At 40.3% G+C, this 23230-nt stretch overlaps 1 protein-coding gene across 1 annotated transcript in view; it reads right to left on the bottom strand.

The window, feature by feature from the left end:
- The window catches only part of jade2 (jade family PHD finger 2), a 330800-nt gene that overhangs the window by 201252 nt on the left and 106318 nt on the right, over nucleotides 1–23230 (bottom strand). Inside the window, exon 4 of the mRNA XM_028812843.2 lies at nucleotides 21515–21672. Within this exon, the coding sequence (XP_028668676.2) occupies nucleotides 21515–21672 (158 nt within the window). The remainder of the gene's footprint in view (nucleotides 1–21514; nucleotides 21673–23230) is intronic.

The following is a 23230-nucleotide window of genomic DNA, read 5'->3' as shown; positions in this document are numbered from 1 at the left end:
TACAAGTTGTTATTGAACTTCATTAAAGAGAATATATACACATAATATTAAAGTAATATTTTATGTCCCTTTGTACATTCAACACTTAGCCCCACAAAATTAAACCTTATAAAATAGTTTACAAATTTCTAACATTTATTTAACCCCCATTTATTAAAGCTCATTGGCTGCACTGCCCATGTGTCATTCATTGATTCTTTCAAGTTCAAACTGAATCATTACCTGCAAAAGAGGTTTGCGACTCTCATTCATTTGACTCTCAAACTGAATCATTACCCGCGAACGAGGCACATGATTCTTGTTCATTTCATTCTCAAACTGTATCATTATCGATGAATGACCTGCATGATTCTCATTCATCTGATTCATGAACTGAATTATTGCTTGCAAACAAGTCACATGATATTTGTTCATTTGATTTGTGAACTGAATCATTATCCAAGAATGAGCCAAATGATTCCCATTGATTTTATTCGCAAACTCAATCATTACCAGCGAACAATTAACAAAATTGTCATTAACTTATGAGTCTCTATTGCACCGTCTTGTTTTAATCACGCATTTTAAATATGTTGTCATGCTTTGTGCTTTCAAACAGAACACTGTAATACAATATGAATTATCTGCATGTTTAAAATGTAATTTGTTATATATACAGTATTTGCAATTGAATTCATTAAGGGGGACCCCTCAGATCTTACTGATGAATCAAACAATTAATTTATGTTGGTAGTTCAAAAGAATAGTTATTAAAGAGAATCAAAATGCCCATCACTAAATCATAGCCGTAATGGCTAAAAGCAGCAACCCACACTAGGTCGGATGCCCATCTAATAAAGGGAACATTTATGCACTCACACACATATATTAAATTTATGACAAATTACTGAACTGACTTTTTCTTTTCTCTGATCAAAATAAACCCACAATAACACATGGAGAACATTTAATCTTCTCAAAGAGGCCAATTCAGAATGTCCTGCTTCACATGACGTAGTTTAATAGTTGTGGATGGATTATGCAGTGGGAAGCCTTAATGTTGCACAGCCATTGTCAATGACACCTATTCACACATCAGCCTTAGAAGATTTTAATGCTTTGTTTTCTCTGGTGGCTTTCTTTTGCCAGGAGTAAGGACCATTATGGCTCCTCACATTATATGGAGGTGTGTTAGCAACTGCCTTTAAACTACACAGCTTTTTTCATCTGCAGATAATCCCCTTCACAGGCTATTCAGCATTTCTCTTTTTTTCTGTTATGGCAGCAAAAAACCTGCCGGCTTTAACATACAGAAGCCGAAATGACACCGATTATCACAAAAGCAACACGCTTGTAACTAATTAGTCGATCAATAGACTGCAAGTATTCTCTCTGTTCTCAAGCGACTGGTTAAATGAACTGCCTGCAGGTAGACACTTTAACCAACTGGCAGCGGGTCCCTTCAACTCCAACTTGGATGTGTCAGAAAAATAATTGGATCATTATTATGATGGTTTTCAAAGTAAAATCAGAATTAAGGCACCTCTGCTAGGCCGCCAGTAATTGAATTCCAGCATTTTAAACAAGTGGGAAAGAAGTGCAGACCTTTTGCTGACCAGGGTTAACTGGGCTATGTGTTATGTTGTAAAGGAAGCAATTAAAGGGAGAAAACATATTTGCATTAAGCCAGCTATTCCAAGCACGCAGCAAGGTAATTATCCTGCATCTCATTCTACATTTAAGCCGAGCCAAAACTTATATTTTTAATGCATACTGCATTGTACATTTGTAATGTGGACATAAAAATCAAATTAAATCTAAATCTATTAAACATGCACCCTAAAAAAAATAAAAAGAGTTTGTTCAGACGTTACTACAAAACTGAAAAAGGGACTTTGAATAACCTCGCAGAAGGCTCATTAAATATTATATTATTTTAAAATAAATATAAAAAGGAAATATGCGATCATCTTTACCCCCTTTACACTGAATGCATCTACACCACACAGTTTTGGAATTATGAGGTTCATCCCTTTGGTTAGAAAGTCTCACAATATTCCTGAAATCAACCTATTTTCTGCCATAATCCAAATCAGGGTCTTTATGAGCCACTATATTAAAGGGTATTATTACAGATTTATTGGTATACATGTGATCATTTCTGTTAATAGAGATTTAAACATGACATACCCATTAATATTAACATTCATCCATACATTCATTCTTCATTCAGTTTTGGCTATTTCAGGGTCATGGGAAGGTGAAGCTTATTCTAACATTGTCAGACCCAAGGCAAGAACCAACTCTGGACAGGACATCAATCAATAGCAGGGCAAATCCTTCACAATCACCAACACACAACCAGTTTACAGGAGCTTAATAATCTAACACACACATCTACAGTAGAAGGACTCCATTCACATTTCCATCTACTCTTGAACCTACGTAATCCATCTCATGGTCATAGGTTTCAGGCTTTTCTGAGAAACATCAGGCACAAAGCAGGAACCATCCCTGGATGGGCATCTAAGGGCCCACTCACTTACATTACAAACTTACATTGGACACATTTAGAGTTCCCAATACTCTAACATGTCTTTAGGGATGTGGAACTAAAACAGGGATACACAAAGAAAAGCTGACATACAGACACTGAGAACATATGCAAAGTCCACATAGAGAGTAATTAGGCCAGGACTCAAACCTAATCTCTTTATAGTAGTGCTAACTGAAGTTCCACCATGTATTCCAAAATGTACAGTATTAATCATTAAAATGCTAATTATAATTCAGTTATATTTTATATTCTGCATCTTGTAATCTTAAACCTGAAATGCAATGATAATAAATTATGCATGTTTTCATAAGCAGCATGGCCTCTGGTCAAAGCTGCTTGAAACTTTCTTTAATGAAACATTCAAATTAAAGCACTTCACATCCCACATTATTAATATTAGGCTTTAAATTGAATTCTAAGCATTGTACACGGAGGTACTGTCACATTCTTTATTATTGCAATTCAAACATTCTTAGCATATGCTATCATGTCTTTTTTATTATATCTACCCTTCATATACATTTTCAAATTAAGGACACCGCATCCTTTGTTATCATTATTATTAATAACTTATACCACCATTGTGAGCATTTGATTGAGGGTCAAGAATTTCTCTTTATTCATGCTTCTCTAAATGTTCATAAAAAGGACATCATAAAGAAAAAAGAAAAATGTCAAAGATGGGGGTGACAAATCTGTGATTTTGTTCAGAACATTGGGTCCTTGGTTAAGATTTCTTTTTCACGTTTTATCCTCCTATCCGTTGACCATTTTCACTTATTGTAATTTATGGACACAGATCTGAAACAAATCCCTGCATTCATCTATTCAATCCATTTTATCACCCACTTACACAGTTCCTCTACAGGCAACCTTGGGCACAAGACCAGAACCAACCCAGTACAATCACTCACACACTAATATTCATTCATACTGTGACATATTAGATAGATAAATAAACAGACAGACAGACAGACAGACTTCCCAAGGGGGAATTCACAATATTTATTAGCTGCCTCACAGCCTACATGCTTGATGTTGGGATGTTTTGCATTGGATGCAATGCATTAACCATTCTGAACTAATGTTCCAGTCCATGGCAAAATCACTCCATTAAAAACACAATGATGTTTGGCTCAGGGTCACCAATTAGCCAAAGTTGCATGACTTTGGAACACAGGAAGAAATGAGAATATGTGGAAAAAATACCCATGGACACAACAAAAATGTGAAAACTCCACACAGACAGTGAGCAAGACTGGATTTGAACTTGCTCTCTTGGAGTTGTGAGACTAGCAGCAGTGTCACTACATTGCCAATTATTTCTTAATAATTTCTTTTTGGGGTTCTACAGTAAAAATATTCCCTTCAAAATTTTTAGCTTGAAATATTTTCATCTCAATCATTTTTTGCAAACTAAATTATCAATTTGTTGTAATTTATTTTGATTAGTTTTTCTTTTAACTTTAACTTAACTAATTTAACTTTTTTAAGAATGGTAACAACATACAAAAACTGGTGTCTTGTTAAAGGTTGCTTGCCATCTTGTATGTAGTGTTGTTACACATGGCATTAGCTCACAGGAGCTCAAACTGCTTAAGAAAGTTTCAGATGAAAGGGCCATACAAAGGAATACTGTATGTGTGTGGGAGTACCCTGTGACATATAGGCACTATGTCAACAGGTGGAAGCTGTCTTGTGTCAATGATCCCCCTCTAAGCTCTAGTTCTCACTCACCCTAAAATTGGATTAAGCAGGTTTGGCAAATGAATGGTTAGAAAGTACTGTTATACTCTTGCAAAAAATTTCAGATTTTGTACTGTCCTCTTATCGAGTTTATGAACCAACACTTGGATTTGAAGTGGATGATGCTATCTTCTACTTTACTTCTACAGAGATACCTTTAAGGAGACACCTCTAGCAAGTTTAGACTCTCAGGACTGACAAAATACATTTTGTGCAAGCCACCAATCAACTATTTATTTTAATTACCTATTCCACCACCTACTCATTTATACTCTGTGATAAAGCAGTCATCAGTGCAACTGCTTTTGTTTTTGACTCCATATCTTGTGTCCACATCCAAGTTCTAAATGTTAAATTACGTAATCAGCGCTTGCTGCTAGTCAAGATGAATGGGTGTGATTAATCTTCTCCCTGCCATAGCAACATGGCTCTGGAATCAGACCATTGTGAAAGCTGAGTCACTCTCACAAGGCACTATAGCTTTCAGAAAGCACACGGCTACAATGCATTTCCGATTACATGCAGCCCTATGAAGTCCATATGGCTTAAAAAGGTGTCAAAGCATCACATAAAGGGCTCGCGGTTATGGCATAAAATGGTACATTGAAGTAGTCAAGATCTGCCAGCCAGTAGATTCTTCCATACATTTTTACACAGCTGTTTTATAGGTAATGCTGAGCAGCAGCAGGTAGAAAGTACATTGTGATGTTAATTCCACTGTGAAACAACCAAGTGTTGTGAGGGATTACAGCCTATTTTGCCTACACTGGGCACAAAGTAAGAAGCAACACTGGACAGAGTACCGCTCCAGTGCACACTAACATGGTGCCAATTTAGAGTTGCCAATTAGCCTAACATGCATGCGTTTAGGATGTGAAACAGTAAAATTTAAGTAATTACAGAAAAACCTGTACAAACACAGAATGTGTGTGAAGGCATCACACTGACAGAAACCTAGCAAGAATGTGATCCCAGTCTCCTGGAGGTGTCATGCAGCTCCACTAAACACTTTATATCACCCAGCAATAATCGTACTTGCATATATATATTTATTTTTTCAGACATTCTGACCTACACTGATAACGCAAAACATTATGACCACTCCCATATGAAGTGAATGACTTCAACTGTCTCGTAAGAATGGTGCATGTCAAGGTCAGGGATACAGTCATATGAAAACGTTTGGGAACCCCTCTCAGCATGCATAATAATTTACTTTCAACAAAAAAGATAACAGTGATATGTCTTTCATTTCCTAGGAACATCTGTGTACTGGGGTGTTTTCCGAACAAAGATTTTTAGTGAAGCAGTATTCAGTTGTATGAAATTAAACTAAACGTGAAATACTAGCTATGCAAAAATTTGGGTACCCTTGTAATTTTGCTGATTTGAATGCATGTAACTGCTCAATACTGATTACTTGCAACACCAAATTGGTTCGATAAGCTTGTTAAGCCTTGAACTTCATAGACAGGTGTGTCCAATCATGAGAAAAGGTATTTAAGGTGGTCAATTGCAAGTTGTGCTTCCCTTTGACTCTCCTCTGAAGAGTGACAGCATGGGATCCTCAAAGCAACTCTCAAAAGATCTGAAAACAAAGATTGTTCAGTCTCATGGTTTAGGGGAAGGCTACAAAAAGCTATTTCAGAGGTTTAAACTGTCAGTTTCAACTATAAGGAATGTAATCAGGAAATGGAAGGCCACAGGCACAGTTGCTATTAAACACAGGTCTGGCAGGCCAAGAAAAATACAGAAGCACCATATGTACAGGATTGTGAGAATGGTTACCGACAACCCACAGATCACCTCCAAACACCTGCAAGAACATCTTGCTGCAAATGGTGTATCTGTACATCGTTCTACAATTCAGCGCAATTTGCACAAAGAACATCTGTATGGCAGGGTAATGAGAAAGAAGCCCTTTCTGCACTCTTGCCACAAACAGAGTCACTTGTTGTATGCAAATGCTCATTTAGACAAGCCAGATTCATTTTGGAACAAAGTGCTTTGGACTGATGAGACAAAAATTGAGTTATTTGGTCATAACAAAAAGCGCTTTGCATGGCGGAAGAAGAACACCACATTCCAAGAAAAACACCTGCTACCTACTGTCAAATTTGGTGGAGGTTCCATCATGCTGTGGGACTGTGTGGCTAGTTCAGGGACTGGGGCCCTTGTTAAAGTCGAGGGTCAAATGAATTCAACCCTATATCAACAAATTCTTCAGGATAATGTTCAAGCATCAGTCACAAAGTTGAAGTTACGCAAGGGTTGGATATTCCAATAAGACAATGGCCTAAAGCACAGTTCGAAATCTACAAAGGCATTCATGCAGAGGGAGAAGTACAATGTTCTGGAATGTCCGTCACAGTCCCCTGACTTGAATATCATCGAAAATCTATGGGATGATTTGAAGCAGGCTGTCCATGCTCAGCAGCCATCAAATTCAACTGAACTGGAGAGATTTTGTATGGAAGAATGGTCAAAAATACCTCCATACAGAATCCAGACACTCATCAAAGGCTATAGGAGGCGTCTAGAGGCTGTTATATTTGCAAAAGGAGGCTCAACTAAGTATTGATGTAATATCTCTGTTTGGGTGCCCAAATTTATGCACCTGTCTAATTTTGTTACGATGCATATTGCATATTTTCTGTTAATCCAATAAACTTAATGTCACTGCTGAAATACTACTGTTTCCATAAGGTATGTCATATATTAAAAGGAAGTTGCTACTTTGAAAGCTCAGCCAAACAAACATCCAAAGAATCCATACTTTTTCATATGACTGCATATTAGATGGTAAACTGACATTAGGTATTCATAGTCAACGTGTTGAATGCAACGTATATGGGCAGGTATAAAGACTTGACTGACCCTGATAACAGTTCTGAAACAGCAAGGGTTGTGGGGAACTCATGGTCAGCCATGATGAGTACTTACCAAAAGTGGTCCAAGGAGAGAAACACCATGAAGACCATTGACAGGGTGCTGGGTAGTCAAAAGTTATTGATATGAAAGGCCACCAAACCAACAGAAGGGCTACTGTAGCACAGTCAAAGATAATTTAAAATGATGGTTACAGAGGTAATGTGTCACAACACATAGTACATCAAATCCTGCTTCATATGGGGCTGCATAACTGCAGAGTCAGAGTGCCCATGCTAACCCCTGTCTGCCGTTGAAAGCTCCTACAATGGGTATGCAAGCATCCAAACTAGATCTTGGATCAACGGGTGAAGGTTGTCTGGTTTGGATGAATCCCATTTTCTGCTGCATCATGTGGATGACCAGGTAAAAAGTGTGTCATTCACCTGATGAAGAGATGGCACCAGGGAGCACTGTGGGAAGACGACAGTATGGTGGAAGGAGTGTGATGCTTTGGGAAAAATTCTGCTGAGAGGCCATGGACATGGGCTTTCGTGTGGACATTATTATTATTATTATTATTATTATTTAATGTGTACCAGCTACCTAAATGTTGTTGCAGACCAGGTATACCCCATCACGGCAACAATATTCCCCAATGGAAGTGGTATCTTTTAGCATTACAATGCCCTGTGCTACACTACACAAAGTCGTCAGGAATGGTTTGAAGAATGTGTGTCTCCCTTGCTTCCAAATTCCCCAGAAGTTAACTGAATTAAGCGTTTATAGGAAGTTTTAGAACAAGTAGTTGCCACAACTGTGGCAGATCCAACTCACAACTTACAGGAGTCAGAGGACCTTTTGCTAACATCCTGGTGCCAAATGCCAGAGGACACCTTTAGAAGTCTTGTAATGTGCATGCCTTACTGCATCAGAGCTGCTTTGGCAGCACACAGAGGAGAAACAGCATATTCAGCAGGTGGTCATAATTTTTTTGCTCATCAATGTAAAGGAGTTACAAAAAACAAGTGTATAGAACAACTGATTTTGTGCACTGGCAGGTGAAATGACTCAGGCAGGGTCACGGTGTGAGTCAGCAGTTGGCCGTAAACTGGCATTCTCGTGGATTAAAGCAATCAAAGTAAGAACTACAGACAAATAAAGCTTTCTCCAAGCTGAAAATCTACACTAAATGGAAACTGAACTTTGTCTTGAAAAGGACACTTTAGGAGATCACAGCCAATGCACTTTGACAAGGTAAGGGTTAAAAAAACTGCCATCCACAGTCCAAAAAATTGGCCAAGACTGCAGGCAGAGAAGGGAATGTCACGTGGCTGCAGATGTGAGGAGTTAGCGACGTAGGCGGATGTCAGAGAAGCAGCTGAGACGGCAAGTAGCTTTTAATAGTAATAAGCAGCATTGTGTTGCCTACATTCCTGGCAATCTCACTAATTTACTCTTGAATAAGAACTATTCAGTCCACTGGCCTTTTCATGTCTCAAAAAAATGAACAGCTAACTTTTTTCTTTTTTTTTTTTGCTTCAGTCTTTTTTCCCCTTCTGCATAGCTATTCTTCTTCAGCCACAACCATGACTTTCTTGAAAAGCACATCTTTCTCGTTCGATCTGTGCTCTCCTACGCTCTGTCCAGTGCCAAGGGTTTTTTGCCAAATAAGTGTTTGGCTAGGCAAACACAAACTGCTTGGCTGGGATGTGTCAATGCAGCTTTCCAGTATATTTTAGCTTTTTTACCCCATTACAGATAAACATTTAATTCAATTTTTTTTTCTTTCCCCCTGAGCTGCCGCAGGGAGGCGGCTGGTGCCGGAGGTATCCTGCACCAAACTGGAATCTGCAAACCACAAAGCCTGCTTTCACAGAGCTGAGCAGAAATGCTAGCCAATCCCCTTAGCAAAGAACAATGAGGGATTCACCATCTTTTCCTCTGCCTGCTGAAAGATTCGCTCATGCTTTTTTGTAAATTTTGTGTTCACATGCGATAATGGATTGATACAAAAATTTTGACATCAGTATCGATACCAGCGTTCAGACCTCAGTGCCAGTACCAAAACAATACCGAAGCAAATAACAGATTACTTACCCCCATGCAGCTCCACACAGTCGGACACCTCCGTGCTATGTGCTACACTCGACAAAACAGTATGAGGAGATTGGGGTGGGGGGTTCCTGGTTTCCACTTGTTGATGTAACTGGTGTATTACCGTACCATTTTAAAAATGGGGTTTTTTGATACTTTTTCAGCACTGTATACTGTGCAGCTCTAACAGCCGGTCACAGCAAAATGAATGCTTCTTGCAACAGGTACGCCTTTAACCAACCTGACAACATCAGTGGGGATAAGACAACAGGGGAATCTGTTAAAGCTAAGTGTATTCTTAAGGTGTAGCTGGACTCTCTTTTAAGCCACTCCTGCTGCTGGTACTTATGCAGTTTTTAGTAGGAGTGGGAATTGAAAGGGTCATGGTAGCGCTACTGCCTCAAAGTAAAGAGATCATGGGTTCGCATCCTGGGTAGTGCTTTGAGTGGTGGGAAAAGCACTATATAAATGTAATGAATTTATTATTATTATTATACCATAGTACAGTATTATCTTGATAATTTATCATAATATAATAATTCTTAGATTTTTTATATTTTGTAATATATTACATTTGATTGTATGATATGCAGTGGTGCTTGAAAGTTAGTGAACCCATCAGAATTTTCCATATTCCTACACAAATGACTTAAAACATCATCAGATTTTCACACAAGTCCTAAAAGTAGATATGGAGAATGCACCTAAACAAATGAGACAAAAATATCATACATTTCTTGAGGAAAGTCATCCAATATTACATACTAGTAAGCCCGCGATTCGCCAGCAAATCAGAAATCCACGAATGGCAATCAGTTTCTGTTCCGTCCGATATCTGGATGGATGACATATCATGGAGGGTGGGTGCGTCTGGGGAAATGTCATTTAATTACATACGCATTGTAGTAAAGCGGTCTCGTTTTGTGGAGACGTGATTCCGTTGCCTTTGCTGACACCAACTGCTGGCAGAGTGGGGCACAGCAAGTTCAGCCCTGCGCCCTGCGTCCATATCCGGTACACGCCGTGTAGTTTGGACGCCTGGGGATTCCGTACTGTAATACTGTAATGTGATTCACATATGCGCTGAATCCTCTCGTTTTTGTTTTCTCTGTGGACGCTGCTGCGTTTGACTCTGGAACTCTGGGGCGGGCGCCAAACCGAATGACCGTTATGTGATCTACATTACTGGCACAGTGGATTAGAGCAAGTGTAGTTTACAGGTGGCGGGCTCGTTGCAGTGCAGCAGTGCACGTGACATCCGGTTTACAACCTTCTCGTTTCTGTGTTTTCTGTGCAGTGCGGCAGTGCGCGTGCGCCTCGATGCGCCCTGCGTCCATATCTGGTTTACAACCTTCGGTTAGTAAGATGGATTTGCGAGGGGCAAAAGTATGTGAACCTAGCAGGAAATTTGAATGTGAAATTAAAATCAGAGGTTGTCAATCAATGTCATGGTTGTCAATTGGTGTAATGACAATCAGGTGTGAATGGGCTCCCTGTTTATATTAAAAGAACAGGGTTCTATCAAGGGCTTCAAACACGTTTGTGCAGTATCATTGTACCATGTCACAGACAAAGGACATTTCATAGGACCTCAGAAACAGAATTGCTGATGGTCATTGTGCTGGGAAAGGCAACAAAACTATCTCTAAAGAGTTTGGACTGCACCAGTCCACAGTCAGACATATTGTGTACAAATGGAGGATGTTTAGGTCTACTGTTACTCTCTCTCACCAGGATCACTCCAAGAGCAAAGTGTGTGGTTGTCCAAGAGGTCACAAAAGAACCAAGGGTAGCTTCTAATCAACTAAAAGACTCTCTAACACTGGTTAATGTTAATGAGTCCACCATCAAGAGAATACTGAACAACAGTGGTGTGTATGGTAGGGTTGCAAGGAGAAAGCCACTGCTTTCCAAAAAAACACTGCTTCCTGTCTACAGTTTGCTGAAGAGTATGGGGACAAGCCTGAAAGCAATTGGAGTAATGTTTTATGGACAGATGAGACCAAAATGGAGCATTTTGGTTCAAATGAGAAGTGTTATGTTTGGAGAAAGAAAAACACTGCATTCTAGCAAGAGAACCTCATCCCATCTGTGAAACATGGTGGCTGTAGTATCATGTTTTGGGCCTGTTTTGCTGTGTCTGGGCCAGGACAACTTGCCACTGTGGACGGGAAAATGAATTCTGAATTATACCAGTGAATTCTAACGGAAAATGTCAGGATAACTGTCTGTGGACTACAGCTGAATAGAAACAGGGTCATACAGCAAGATGAAGTCCCCAAATACACAAGTTGCTCTACCAAAGAGTGGTTGAAGAACAACAAAATGTACATTTTGGAATGGCCAAGTCAAAGTCCTGACCTTAGCCCAACAGAAATGTTGTGGAAGGACCTGAAGTGTGCAGGAATTCCTCCAAGCTGATGTCCAGGACTGATCAAGACCTACCAGAAATGTTTAGTGTCAGTTATTGCTCCAAAAGGGGGTCACACCAAGTACTAAAAGCAAAGGTTCATTTTCTTTTACCACTCACAGATTTATGACACTGTATCATTTTCCTCTATAAAGAAATAACCAAGTATGATATTTTTGTCTCATTTGTTCAATTGTGTTCGCTTCACCTACTTTTAGGACAAGCGTCTAAAACTGATGATGTTTTAAGAATATGAAAAATTCTGATGGGTTCACTAACTTTCAAGCACCACTGTATTTCAATTTATTACTTCTTTCATTTGTTGTTAATGTTGAAATGATGTCTTTAAGCAAAATGTTAATCTGTTACACCTCCTAATCAGAGAAACCCTTGACTCAGTCTGTACCACTTAAACATTTATAATATTGGCAATGGATTTCCAGCACCTCAGTGTTCTCCACAATAAGACTAAGAATATTCAGAATTCTTTTGTGTTGTTGCCCACAATAAAATAAGAAAACACAGCTTGTAATCCAAATAAATAACTACATACATAAATTAATAAAAGGCAAGTCATTCAGGGTGCTTCAGTATGGACTTGGGTGTTAGTGTCAGGTAAGGTTCAGAAGCCAATTATGGGTTCACATGTGACAGCACCACTAAAGAGTACAAAAGCAGCAAGCCATTTTCACTGCTGCTAAAAGATCCTGAAGGAATTACTAGATAGATAGATAGATAGATAGATAGATAGATAGATAGATAGATAGATAGATAGATAGATAGATAGATAGATAGATAGATAGATAGATAGATAGATAGATAGATAGATAGATAGATAGATAGATAGATAGATAGATAGATAGATAGATAGATAGATACTTTATCTACTAGTTTGTAAGATTGCTTCCAAAGCATAACAACTGGTAAAGCAACGGAAACAGTTAGAGCCTGACGTGCAAGGCAGTGGGACAATTCATTGGAACCGTGGCACATGTCCGACAGTCACTGCAGTTTATCCAATAAACTCACTTCCCAAGGTTAAGGAAGGCAGCATGAAGAGTCGAGTGTTGAAAATGAATCTTATTTGATCCTTCCAGATATTTCTGATGATGCTAGGGTGCAACTCTTAGAAATCTAAACAAGATCTCCAATTGTGGTATGCATCTCTCTCTCTTTCTCTCTCATTTCAAATTTCTACAATAACTTGATAAAGTGGAGTGCCATGTTTGGCAAGGACATAATCCGCAGAAGACATTCTCATTGGATCAAAGCATAATGAAGCTCACTTTTTTCACAATCTTAAAGGACAGCAGTCCAGTTTTTCTATCTATAAATAGCACAAACACTTTTACATAGGCCTTGAAACAATGCAGCAATTTTTGTATAACTCAACAGAAGAGTGGACCTGTTGACCTGTGTTGATTCTTGGGACTTGAGTTCTTATACAAAACAGTTGCAACGTTTCATGCCACAAGATTTTTTCCAAGTGCCTTTTCTCTATTAAAAGACATAAAACTGCAACTGTTCCCTAGGATGATCATACAAACTGACCCTGAGACTGCTGAGCAACATATACATAGTCATCATTAAAAATTACATCTAAGATACAAAACAGCACACCACGAACCACAGAACACAGTGCAACTTAGAAATGATCCCGTTTGAGCATACAATGAAAACACTATACAGTGATCCCTCGCTATATCGCGCTTCGCCTTTCGCGGCTTCACTCCATCGCGGATTTTATATGTAAGCATATTTAAATATATATTGCGGATTTTTCACTGGTTCGCGGATTTCTGCGGACAATGGGTCTTTTAATTTCTGGTACATGCTTCCTCAGTTGGTTTGCCCAGTTGATTTCATACAAGGGACGCTATTGGCAGATGGCTGAGAAGCTACCCAACTTACTTTTCTCTGTCTCTCTTGCGCTGACTTTCTCTGATCCTGACGTAGGGGGATTGAGCAGGGGGGCTGTTCGCACATCTAGACGATACGGACGCTCGTCTAAAAATGCTGAAAGATTATCTTCACGTTGCTATCTTTTGTGCAGCTGCTTCCTGAAACGACATGCTGTACGGTGCTTCGCATACTTAAAAGCTCGAAGGGCACGTATTGATTTTTGACTGAAAAACAAACTCTGTCTCTCTCTATCTGTCTCTCTCTCTCTCTCCCTGCTCCTGACAGAGGGGGTGTGAGCTGCCGCCTTCAACAGCTTTGTGCCGCGGTGCTTCGCATACTTAAAAGCCAAATAGCCCTATTGATTTGTTTGCTAGAGATTGTTTTCTCTATCTATGTGACATTCTGTGCTCCTGACACGCACTCCTTTGAAGAGGAAGATATGTTTGCATTCTTTTAACTGTGAGACAGAACTGTCATCTCTGTCTTGTCATGGAGCACATTTTAAACTTTTGAAAAAGAGACAAATGTTTGTTTGCGGTGTTTGAATAACGTTCCTGTCTCTCTACAACCTCCTGTGTTTCTGCGCAAATCTGTGACCCAAGCATGACAATATAAAAATAACCATATAAACATATGGTTTCTACTTCGCGGATTTTCTTATTTCGCGGGTGGCTCTGGAATGCAACCCCCGCGATGGAGGAGGGATTACTGTAATGCTTCTGCAGCGAGTGATGAGTATGATCACCACACTTTAGTAACTGATAATGGGGAGAGAAATGCTACAAAAATCTGAGAAAAGGTTTCTTTTTATTTTCAGCAGGGGAGGCTGGAAATAAAAACAATGGCAATACTCAAAAGAAGCCCTATGTGCCACTTATTAATATTGGTGATTTCTATCCATAAGAAATGACTCATTCCTGAAGCAATCCTCTAATATAATTCCTTTTCCTTTACTCTGTCCCTACTAACTTAATTCATGATCAAATATTAGTTACTGGCCTATGGTGAACTAATGTTGGCCCCATTAAACTCCTTTAGGAACAATTCAATTAAAATGGTTATAGGTGGGTTGTTCATATGACAAACATTAATAATTAATTTATAGGATGCACTTTGAGTTCTATATAAGAAACTGAAACACAACAGAACATATAACGTCATCTAAAAGATAAATGGTATTTTTTTCGTGCTGACAGACAGTTCATGACTTATAAATGTTGTTGCCTGTGCATTCTACATCCTCTATGATCCTTCTTCATAATGTTCAAGGGAAAATCAAAAATACTGAGTCTTTGGACAAAATGCCACTTGCTTGTTACTTCCTTGATCACAGTTTTGCAACCCCTTTTTGCCAAAAAACCCTGAAGGGAAATTACTCCTCCCAAACATGTATTTTACAGGAATAACTGACATATAATTTATTAATGTACTGAATGAAGACAGAAACAACAAATCAATTATCTAAAATGTTTTATTGACCACATCCATATACTCAAAGTGTGTATGTTTATACATCCTAAATGCAACGTAACAGAATGCTCAGATGTCTGCTTTGTGCTTGTTGTAATCCAATACACTTTAAATGCTATTTTATTCTTGTATATGAACAGGATTCTCGCTCATCAAACTACATCAACAATGAAAATTAGAAAAAGACATTAGAAAATCTTTGTACCAGAAACTGAAGTGCTTATAACTGCTCAAGAGAGAAAAAGCATAGACTCTTTAGCAGAATCAGCTATGGTGTGACAGGCACTAATAAAAAGAAATCCTGGAAATAAGAGTACCACAGGGGTCAACCGTATGTCATCTGTGGAAAGAAGTCTCCCCGATCTAAAACTGGATGCAAAGAGAATTACAAGCTATGGATGAAACAGATCAGCCAGCCAGTGGGAGGAGGGGGGATCAGGGTGTGACAGCATGGTCCTCTTTAATGAAAGGAAGATATGAATTATTGGAAACACCTTGCTTCTGGTATTACTCCAGAAGTCTTTACTTTGCACTGGTGGAAAGCAATACCATATATTATTAAAATGAATTGCAAAGTAGCATACATATATTTATATTATATTTAACTAAAAAGACTTAGAGAAATAATAAATGTGCTTCCAGTGGTTCCTAGCTTACAATAAATCTCACAACATGTAAAGGTTAATTTCCTCCATACAATCTACATGCTACACAAACAATAGTGAAATGAAGATTTATTAATGCTGGCAAGTCCAAGGTAGAAATGGCAAATGACTGATGCCCGCAAACAATTTTTTCTACAGATAATTTATAAATAATTTGTAATAAATAATTTATAATTTATAAAAACAGCAAAAAGTTTTTTTAATTGTTTTATGTTAGTGTTCACAAATAGAACTTACCATCCTGCCTGTTCATTATTGTTGTATAAAATACAGTATGCATACATCCCATTATCCTGGGAACATTTTTCAGCAATCTCCATCTTGGGGGAGTACCCCCAAAATAAATACTTATTATTTAAGAAATAAAGGGAGGACAGCCTATTTTTCACTAAAACCTGTCAGATAACTTCTCAAATGTGATAGAATCTGTGTCAAATTTAAAATTACTTAGAAACTGCTGTATTAGAAAAAAAATTAAGTGCTCACTGTAATATTTTCAATTTTTTGTCTTCTGATATAATATATCTCATGTACAAGTAATGCCAGGGCAGTTTTTTCACCATTGTGGCACTCCCTGACATGTCAGCTGTACCATTCTAAAGCTTCATGTTGATAACACAAAGAAATAAATAGTTACAACATTTGGCAACATGCACAAACCCCGTGCAAAACCTCTTCAAATGGGGATCCAGGTTTAGAACAATTTTACTGCACATAAAACAGTGAATCATATAAAAACTCTGAACCCCATCCCCTAATACACTCTTATACCCAAGGACCCATCCTATCCCACCTACACATACACATGAAACCAAGTGTAATCAAGAGTCCCCGGTTTGATCCCCACTCACTCCTATATTTGCCGTTTTCAGTAGTAAGCTGCTCTTTTTGTTAATATTATACAGTACACACATACACTTCGTTTGTGTCTGTACTTGCGCTGTTACTTAGAGAGTCAGATCGGGGGAGGGGTGATGTTAGAGCAGGTGAGCTTATTCAGTGCAGCAGGAACAACGCACATGTTGATCTTTTTTTTCTTTCAGTACATGTGCCTTCCCTGTTTATTTATATATCTCTGCCTGCCTGTCTCTCTATTACGCAGTGCTCTGTCTGTCTGTGTGTTATGGATCTTAAAAATAACAGTTATAGGGACAGTTGTTCATGCTAATTGCAGTCTCAACTGTTAAAAAAATATTTTAAAAGGAGCATCCCACATGAAAATATAACAATCTCATTAACTGGCAGTGCATACCAATTTATAAATTTTATGTCCGTTTGAGGTTAAAAAGAAAAAAAAAGCAACACTTTATCCCCAGCGGGTAATCGAACTCACATCTGTGAGGCACGGCAAAGCTGCTGTACTCTAAGAAGCAAATCTTAGCGCGCTACGCCACAGAAACTGTCATCCTTGAAGCTTTTGTGAAAGTGTTTATTTGATCTTTGGAACTAAGGCTTTACACATTCTATAGTTTATGCCTACTACATTTTGTAACATTTATTACTAAAATATGAAAAAGTTTCTGTTTTAACAATGTGTTTACACAGATTACTGTAGAAACGGAACACACATGAAATGCGTGTGTTCCAAATAACGATCTATTATTTCCACTCTAAAACTCCACTTCACTCCCAGATAATCAATCAAGGCATAAGCTGGGAGAAGTTCGTGCACGTTCTAAGTCGGTGGGGGGATGGAATAGCCGGCTGCTGGCAGCTTGTCTTTATCAGCACATTTAGAGGACAAAAGATGCTGGCAGAGAGGTGTGAACTGATTTAAGAAGCGATTTAAGGTGGACCGGATCTACGAGTTTTTTCGTAGGCTCTGGTAATTCTAGTGTTAAGTTGAATTTGTATGTAAGTCAGAACAGGTACATTATTTTAATAAATGCTATTGTTGACCGACTGTAACCAAGTGCTCTGCCAATGAATGATGGAGTTTCACCTCTGTCTGAACTTTTTATTATTTCTACGTTATTTTCCATGGTGATGGTTTCTTCTTTACTATATCACCAGCACTTGCATCAGATTTGTGCTTCAGAGACATTGTTGAAGGGGGAAGACAAAAGGTTAGGATGAGCTCTTCTGCACAGCACTGTACACATTATCACAGCAGGAAGACACATCTCGACAGCACGTCTGGTGTACTGAAGAGAGACAACTTCCTGCTATGTATGTAACAGTACAAGCAGGCTTGCTATTGAGAATGAATGGGGGCCGCTAGGGGCGATTCACTATTCGCCCACCACACAGTCACCTCCACTTGCATACAGTATGCTGCCTGCAGCCTCTGCCCACCGAGAACGGACAGGGTGCGGCCAAAGGCTGGTAGTGAATCGCCCACCACCGCCCCCATTCAACCAGCAGCCACCCGAGGCACACTATACAATGCTGGCCCCTGCTGCCTCATTCACCCTCAATGGCCTCAGTTCAGCCACAACCAGGTCACTGCTTGCAGCATCACCAGCCGCCCACTGAGAACGAACGGGGCAGTCAGGAGCAGTAGCTGCAGTGGCATGTTGGGCGGGCATCGAACCGCCCCATCAAGCCTCCGTCCTGCACACGAGCGGTAGCTGTAGCTCCGGTGACTATGGACCCTGGGTCACCGCTTGCCGCCCACTGAGCCACCCACCGAGAATGAATGGGGTGCAGCTCCTACCACCCCATTCATCAACCGGTGCCACCTGAGGGACACTACACTGCGCGAGCAGCGAAATCACCCCCTCCAGCCACCGCTTGCAGCATCCTCAGGCCAAAGATGACGGAGTGGCAGTTACTGAGGAGCCTGCATCGCGTCTCCCAGACAGATGAAGGAGCAGCTGCGGCCCTGTTCGTAAGTCGTACGTCAGATGTCCGTAACTTGGGGACTACCTGTATATATATGCTAACTGCCACATCTGATCCACGTCCCCATGATAAATAGAAGCGCAAGGCAGCTAGGGGGAGAACAGGAAAGAACGGGAGGTTAATGGAGAAGGAAGCAGATAGAGGAAAGCCGGTGCAGGACAGCGAGCGAGAGAGATCAGATTCGATGGAGCAAATGCAGGCAGCGGGGAGGTGAACCCCTGCAGATGAGTGTTTGGCCAACACTCGGTGGGGCTGAAGAAAGCGGTCGCTTCAGCTGAGCGATTACGGAGCTGGAGTGACCGGTATTGAAGACGACTGGCCGTCGAAAGGCAGCAGCAGTCATGGAGGCTTTGGGATGGTTTAGCCCCAGTGTGAGTACCCTGGCTGCTGGGGAAAGAACCCAAGTCTCGGTCCAGATGGAGCCTGACGTAGCCAGGGATTGGAGGGCTACCGGACCAGTGTGGAAGGCAGCTGCACCTGCAGGTAGGGCATCTCCCATGTTGCGAAGCACGATGGGAGAAGCAGGGGAGCCGCCAGATAGAAAGAAGAAGGCACCATGGAAAATTCATAAAGGAATGTGTAAATGGAAATCACTCTGAAATATGCATACATATATTTTTTTTTAGTTTATTTTATTTTATCAGGCCGGTTAATCCATAGGCCGGTTAATGTGAGGCCAGTTAAGAGGGATTGTACTGTATTTATATTCAACCATTACTTTAAAAGTTAGCCTCTGACATTATAAAGTAGGAATTGTTGGAAAAAGACTTACCATTTCAGATCCTTTAGTAACGGCCTAGAAATTCGCATACCTTAGAAATTTGCATGATGACATTTTTTTCAATTAAATGAAGGGAATTTTGCGTGCATATTTGTTAATGACAAAGTGGGGGATGCCTTTCAGGAAATTGTTGCTTTACAAGGACAGTGGCTAACTTTAAAGCTGATTGGCTGACAACAGATACTCGACTACAGCAAAATCTTTCATGCACAATTGTTCCATGAACAACAGAAACAAAACAAAATCCACTATGGACATGGTGTCTCCTTTTGGCACAAGCTTACTCATCACTTTCACCAATCTAGGTCTAGTATTAACTGTTTATCCTGGGCTTCTTGTGTTGGACTCAGATGTTTGTTAAATTATTATCAATTCTTGAAATACACCGTGTGATTATTGATGTCTGTGCAAGTTGTCTTATATAAAACAACAAGTAAGCCCACAATTCGCCAGCGAATCAGAAATCCAAGAATGGCAAGCAGTTTCTGCGTGATGAAATATTATGGAGGGTATATGCGGTGGTGTGGGCGGTCGCGTCCGGGCGGCTGTACAACCTGGCGTGCACGCTTTACCTCAGGTTTAGTTCACAGGTCGTAGGCATGGTAACGTTTCCATTTAATTCAATAACATGTATCCATACGGGCTCGTTTACAGGTCGTAGCCATACGGGCTCGTGTTTGTATTACTAATCGTTGAGCTCCCTCCATTTGGATACGTGCCTCCTTTCCCTGTGCTGTGTTAAAAGCGTGTTGTGGGCGCGCTCGTTCATTGTCCGGGCGGCTGTACAACCTGGCGTGCACGCTGCACCTCAGGTTTAGTTCACAGGTCGTAGGCATGGTAAAGTTTCCATTTAATTGAATAACCCTATTTGAACTAAAGCGGTTTCTTTGTGTGGGCGCCTTCGTTCATTAAGTCTAGTTTACAGGTGGTGTTGTGTCTCGTCTTTGTTGTTCTGTGGCTGTGTCGTTAGGTAGAAGTTGTTTACTGTTAGGAAGCATACTCCAACCTATACACACTGAGTGGTGGCACAGTGGATTATTCGTGTTGGATCTGTGCCTCTCTTGCATGTAGAGTTTCAGAAACGCGTTGTAGGCGCCTTTGAGCTCTGTGTTGTTGGAGCCGTGACTCCTTTGCGTTCTGAGGTGTTTCGTTTTGGAGCCGTGACTTCTTCGCTTGTAGTGTTTGTGAAGCGCATGGTAGGTGCCTCCGTTTATTGTTTGTATCCCAAACAGGCCACACGGACTGCTGGCACATACATACTACTGACTCTGGGAGGTCGCTGCATTTGACTGTGGGTTGTGGTGTTTGGGCAGTGTTTGGGCGCCACCTACTGACTTCTGGTAAGCCACTGCGTTTGACTCTGGGGCGCCGCGGCGCACTGCGCATGCATGTCGGTGCCTCCGTGCATAAATTAAAACTGTGGATTAGTAATGTAGATAAATAAAGGAATCCATCCTTCCATTATAAAACCTGATAGGTCCAGGATAGAGTCACTGCGGCCAAAGTCACAGTAGAGAAAATGGTAAAAACAAATGAACTATGATGTAATGTGAGCCATCCAATCAGGATGTAAATACATTCAAATCAAAACAATAGTGTTACTTGAAATTGTTGGCCATCACATCATGTTCCCTGTAGAACAGCAGGTAACCTGGGCATAGTTTAAGCTGATTTATGTTTGAACCCAGCTGTCTAATTCAGCATCACTGAGGCCATGAAAGATTCCAGCAGGATCAGGTACAAGCCAGAATCAAACCCTAGACAGTGCACCAGTCCATCTTTCACTCACTAAATAATGAAGAGCCAGTTTAAAATCACCAGCAAATCTTATCTACATGTCTTTATGATGTGGGAGTAATGTCAGAGTGCCCAAGGAAAACTACAAAGGCAGAGGGAGAACATACAAAATCCCAATAGACAAACACCAGGCTGGGACTCAGCCCAGTTTCCAGGAGATATGAAAACAACAGTAGTATAACTGTACCATCTTCCTGGCCAAGAGTGTAAGTGGAAATTAAGAGCATGTATAGTAATGATGGGTGAAAAAATGCTTCGCACATTAAAGTAAAACATAAACACAGAATGAATGCTTCTCCTTTCAAAATGCTGAGTAATCATGGAGAAAAAGAAAAAAAAATCAGGGATGTTTATTGAATTGATCCCAAGGTAGAAGAATATTCTGCTGGCTGGCCTACCTGACCAGGGGCTCTGGGATGGCCTCTAAGTTGGCTGGCACCTGGACTCCCTTCTCCCACTCTTGTCTCCAGGGGTCTGAGAGGACATAAAACTCCTCCTGGCTTAGCTGGAAGGAATCTGGCAACTTCATTGCTGTTATAAAATCCGTTCGGAATACCTAAGATAAAAGACAAAACCAAAAGAAGGTGAATTCCTGTACAGTAAAGGCAAGCCAAACATCCATTCGGAAACATATATTTTAATAGAATAAAGGAAGGTCTTAAACATAATTTCCTGGAAGTGTACAAGGTCTGATTGAAACCTTCAAGGAGCTGATTGCTTTTACTTTATTACTCATGTATGACCACGTGTGTGCTAAGAAGTCAGGCTGCTTAGCTGAAACATTCCCCAGAGGGGCATAAATCACGACTTACCGGTATTTTATTATTAGGGCACAGCCAAATAAACAAAAGACAGGACACGAGCCACAAAGTAATAAACGGAAACCCGTTAACCACTCCCGGCTCTAAGTACCGTGATGTCAGGATATCTCATGGGAGCCATTTGTACACGTCATCTTCTCAACTCCAGAACTCTTCCAGCTCCGGTTTCATAGACCTGAGGCTTAGTTTGGATGAAAAGCAAACCAACTTCCACACTGTTGAAATACTCCTCTTCCTGAAGGTAATTTCTTACATTTGTTTGCAACTTGTCTTGCATTTTAAAAACATAGGAACAAAAGTGGAAGATAGCTTAATGAAGGGCTGACACGGGCAATGAATCTGTTCTGCCTTATTGATTCCAAGAGGTTTATGTTATTAATATTTCTTAAAAAGTACTTGGCCAGCGTATCTAGAGTTTGTTCCTGCTTCGAACATTGTAAAAGACAGCAGGTTGCTGAGACACAGTGAAAGGGTTTTTTCCTTTCATTATAGGAACTAGTATGGACCACTGCATGGACGAGGCACTAAAAAGCCATCTGGGAGTTGTTGTGAACTAGATGGGAGGTTGCGGAACTGGGAGTTGGTGTGAACTGTTATCCTAATGGGACACCAAGGAGCCTTCTAAGGGTTGGAGAAAAACACATGATGATCAGGGTATTGACAGCTGATGAAGGAAGTCACCAAGCTAGTGTTCAGTCCTCCAGGCCAGTCAAAAGCAACAGGAGGCTGCAGCTGTGTTCTGGCCAAATATATGAGTGTCTGGTCCTTTAAAGGGACAGCTCTATAGCCAGAGGAACAAACCCAGAAGTACTTCTTTGCTAAATGGTTAGTGCTCCAGACGTCTTCCAGTGTCTCCCTTTCAGCTGGATGAACCTGGAGTCAGGAGTAGAGTGGAAGCAAGGGCTCTCCGGACAAAGAGGTAGAGGCATATTCATTCACAGAAGTTTTTTGGTGAGAGAAGAAAGAGGAAGGTAGACAGGTTGCAAACTATTAAACATGGTATAGTCAAGACACTGAGTGCCCTGTTTTGGTTTTCCTTTTTGTGTAAACCTGTGTTCTTGTATCTTCCTGAAACATTTTTCTCCTACAATAAACCCCTTTGTCACTGTTTTATGGCATCTGAGTATTATTCTGGGTTTGGGGTCTGCTCAAGAGCTCCCGTGATGGTGCTGGGATATGGTACAACCAGCCACAACCCAATAAAAAAAATTAGCAGGCTTGAAAATTAAGGGGTAGACAGTAGACAACCTCAGCTTTCACACATGTGTCTGGCAGCCCCATAGGTTGAGTATG

The sequence above is a fragment of the Erpetoichthys calabaricus genome, chromosome 11 (genome assembly GCF_900747795.2).
Source record: "Erpetoichthys calabaricus chromosome 11, fErpCal1.3, whole genome shotgun sequence".
Classification (NCBI taxonomy): Eukaryota; Metazoa; Chordata; class Cladistia; order Polypteriformes; family Polypteridae; genus Erpetoichthys; species Erpetoichthys calabaricus.
This window is presented reverse-complemented; position numbering and strand designations above follow the sequence as displayed.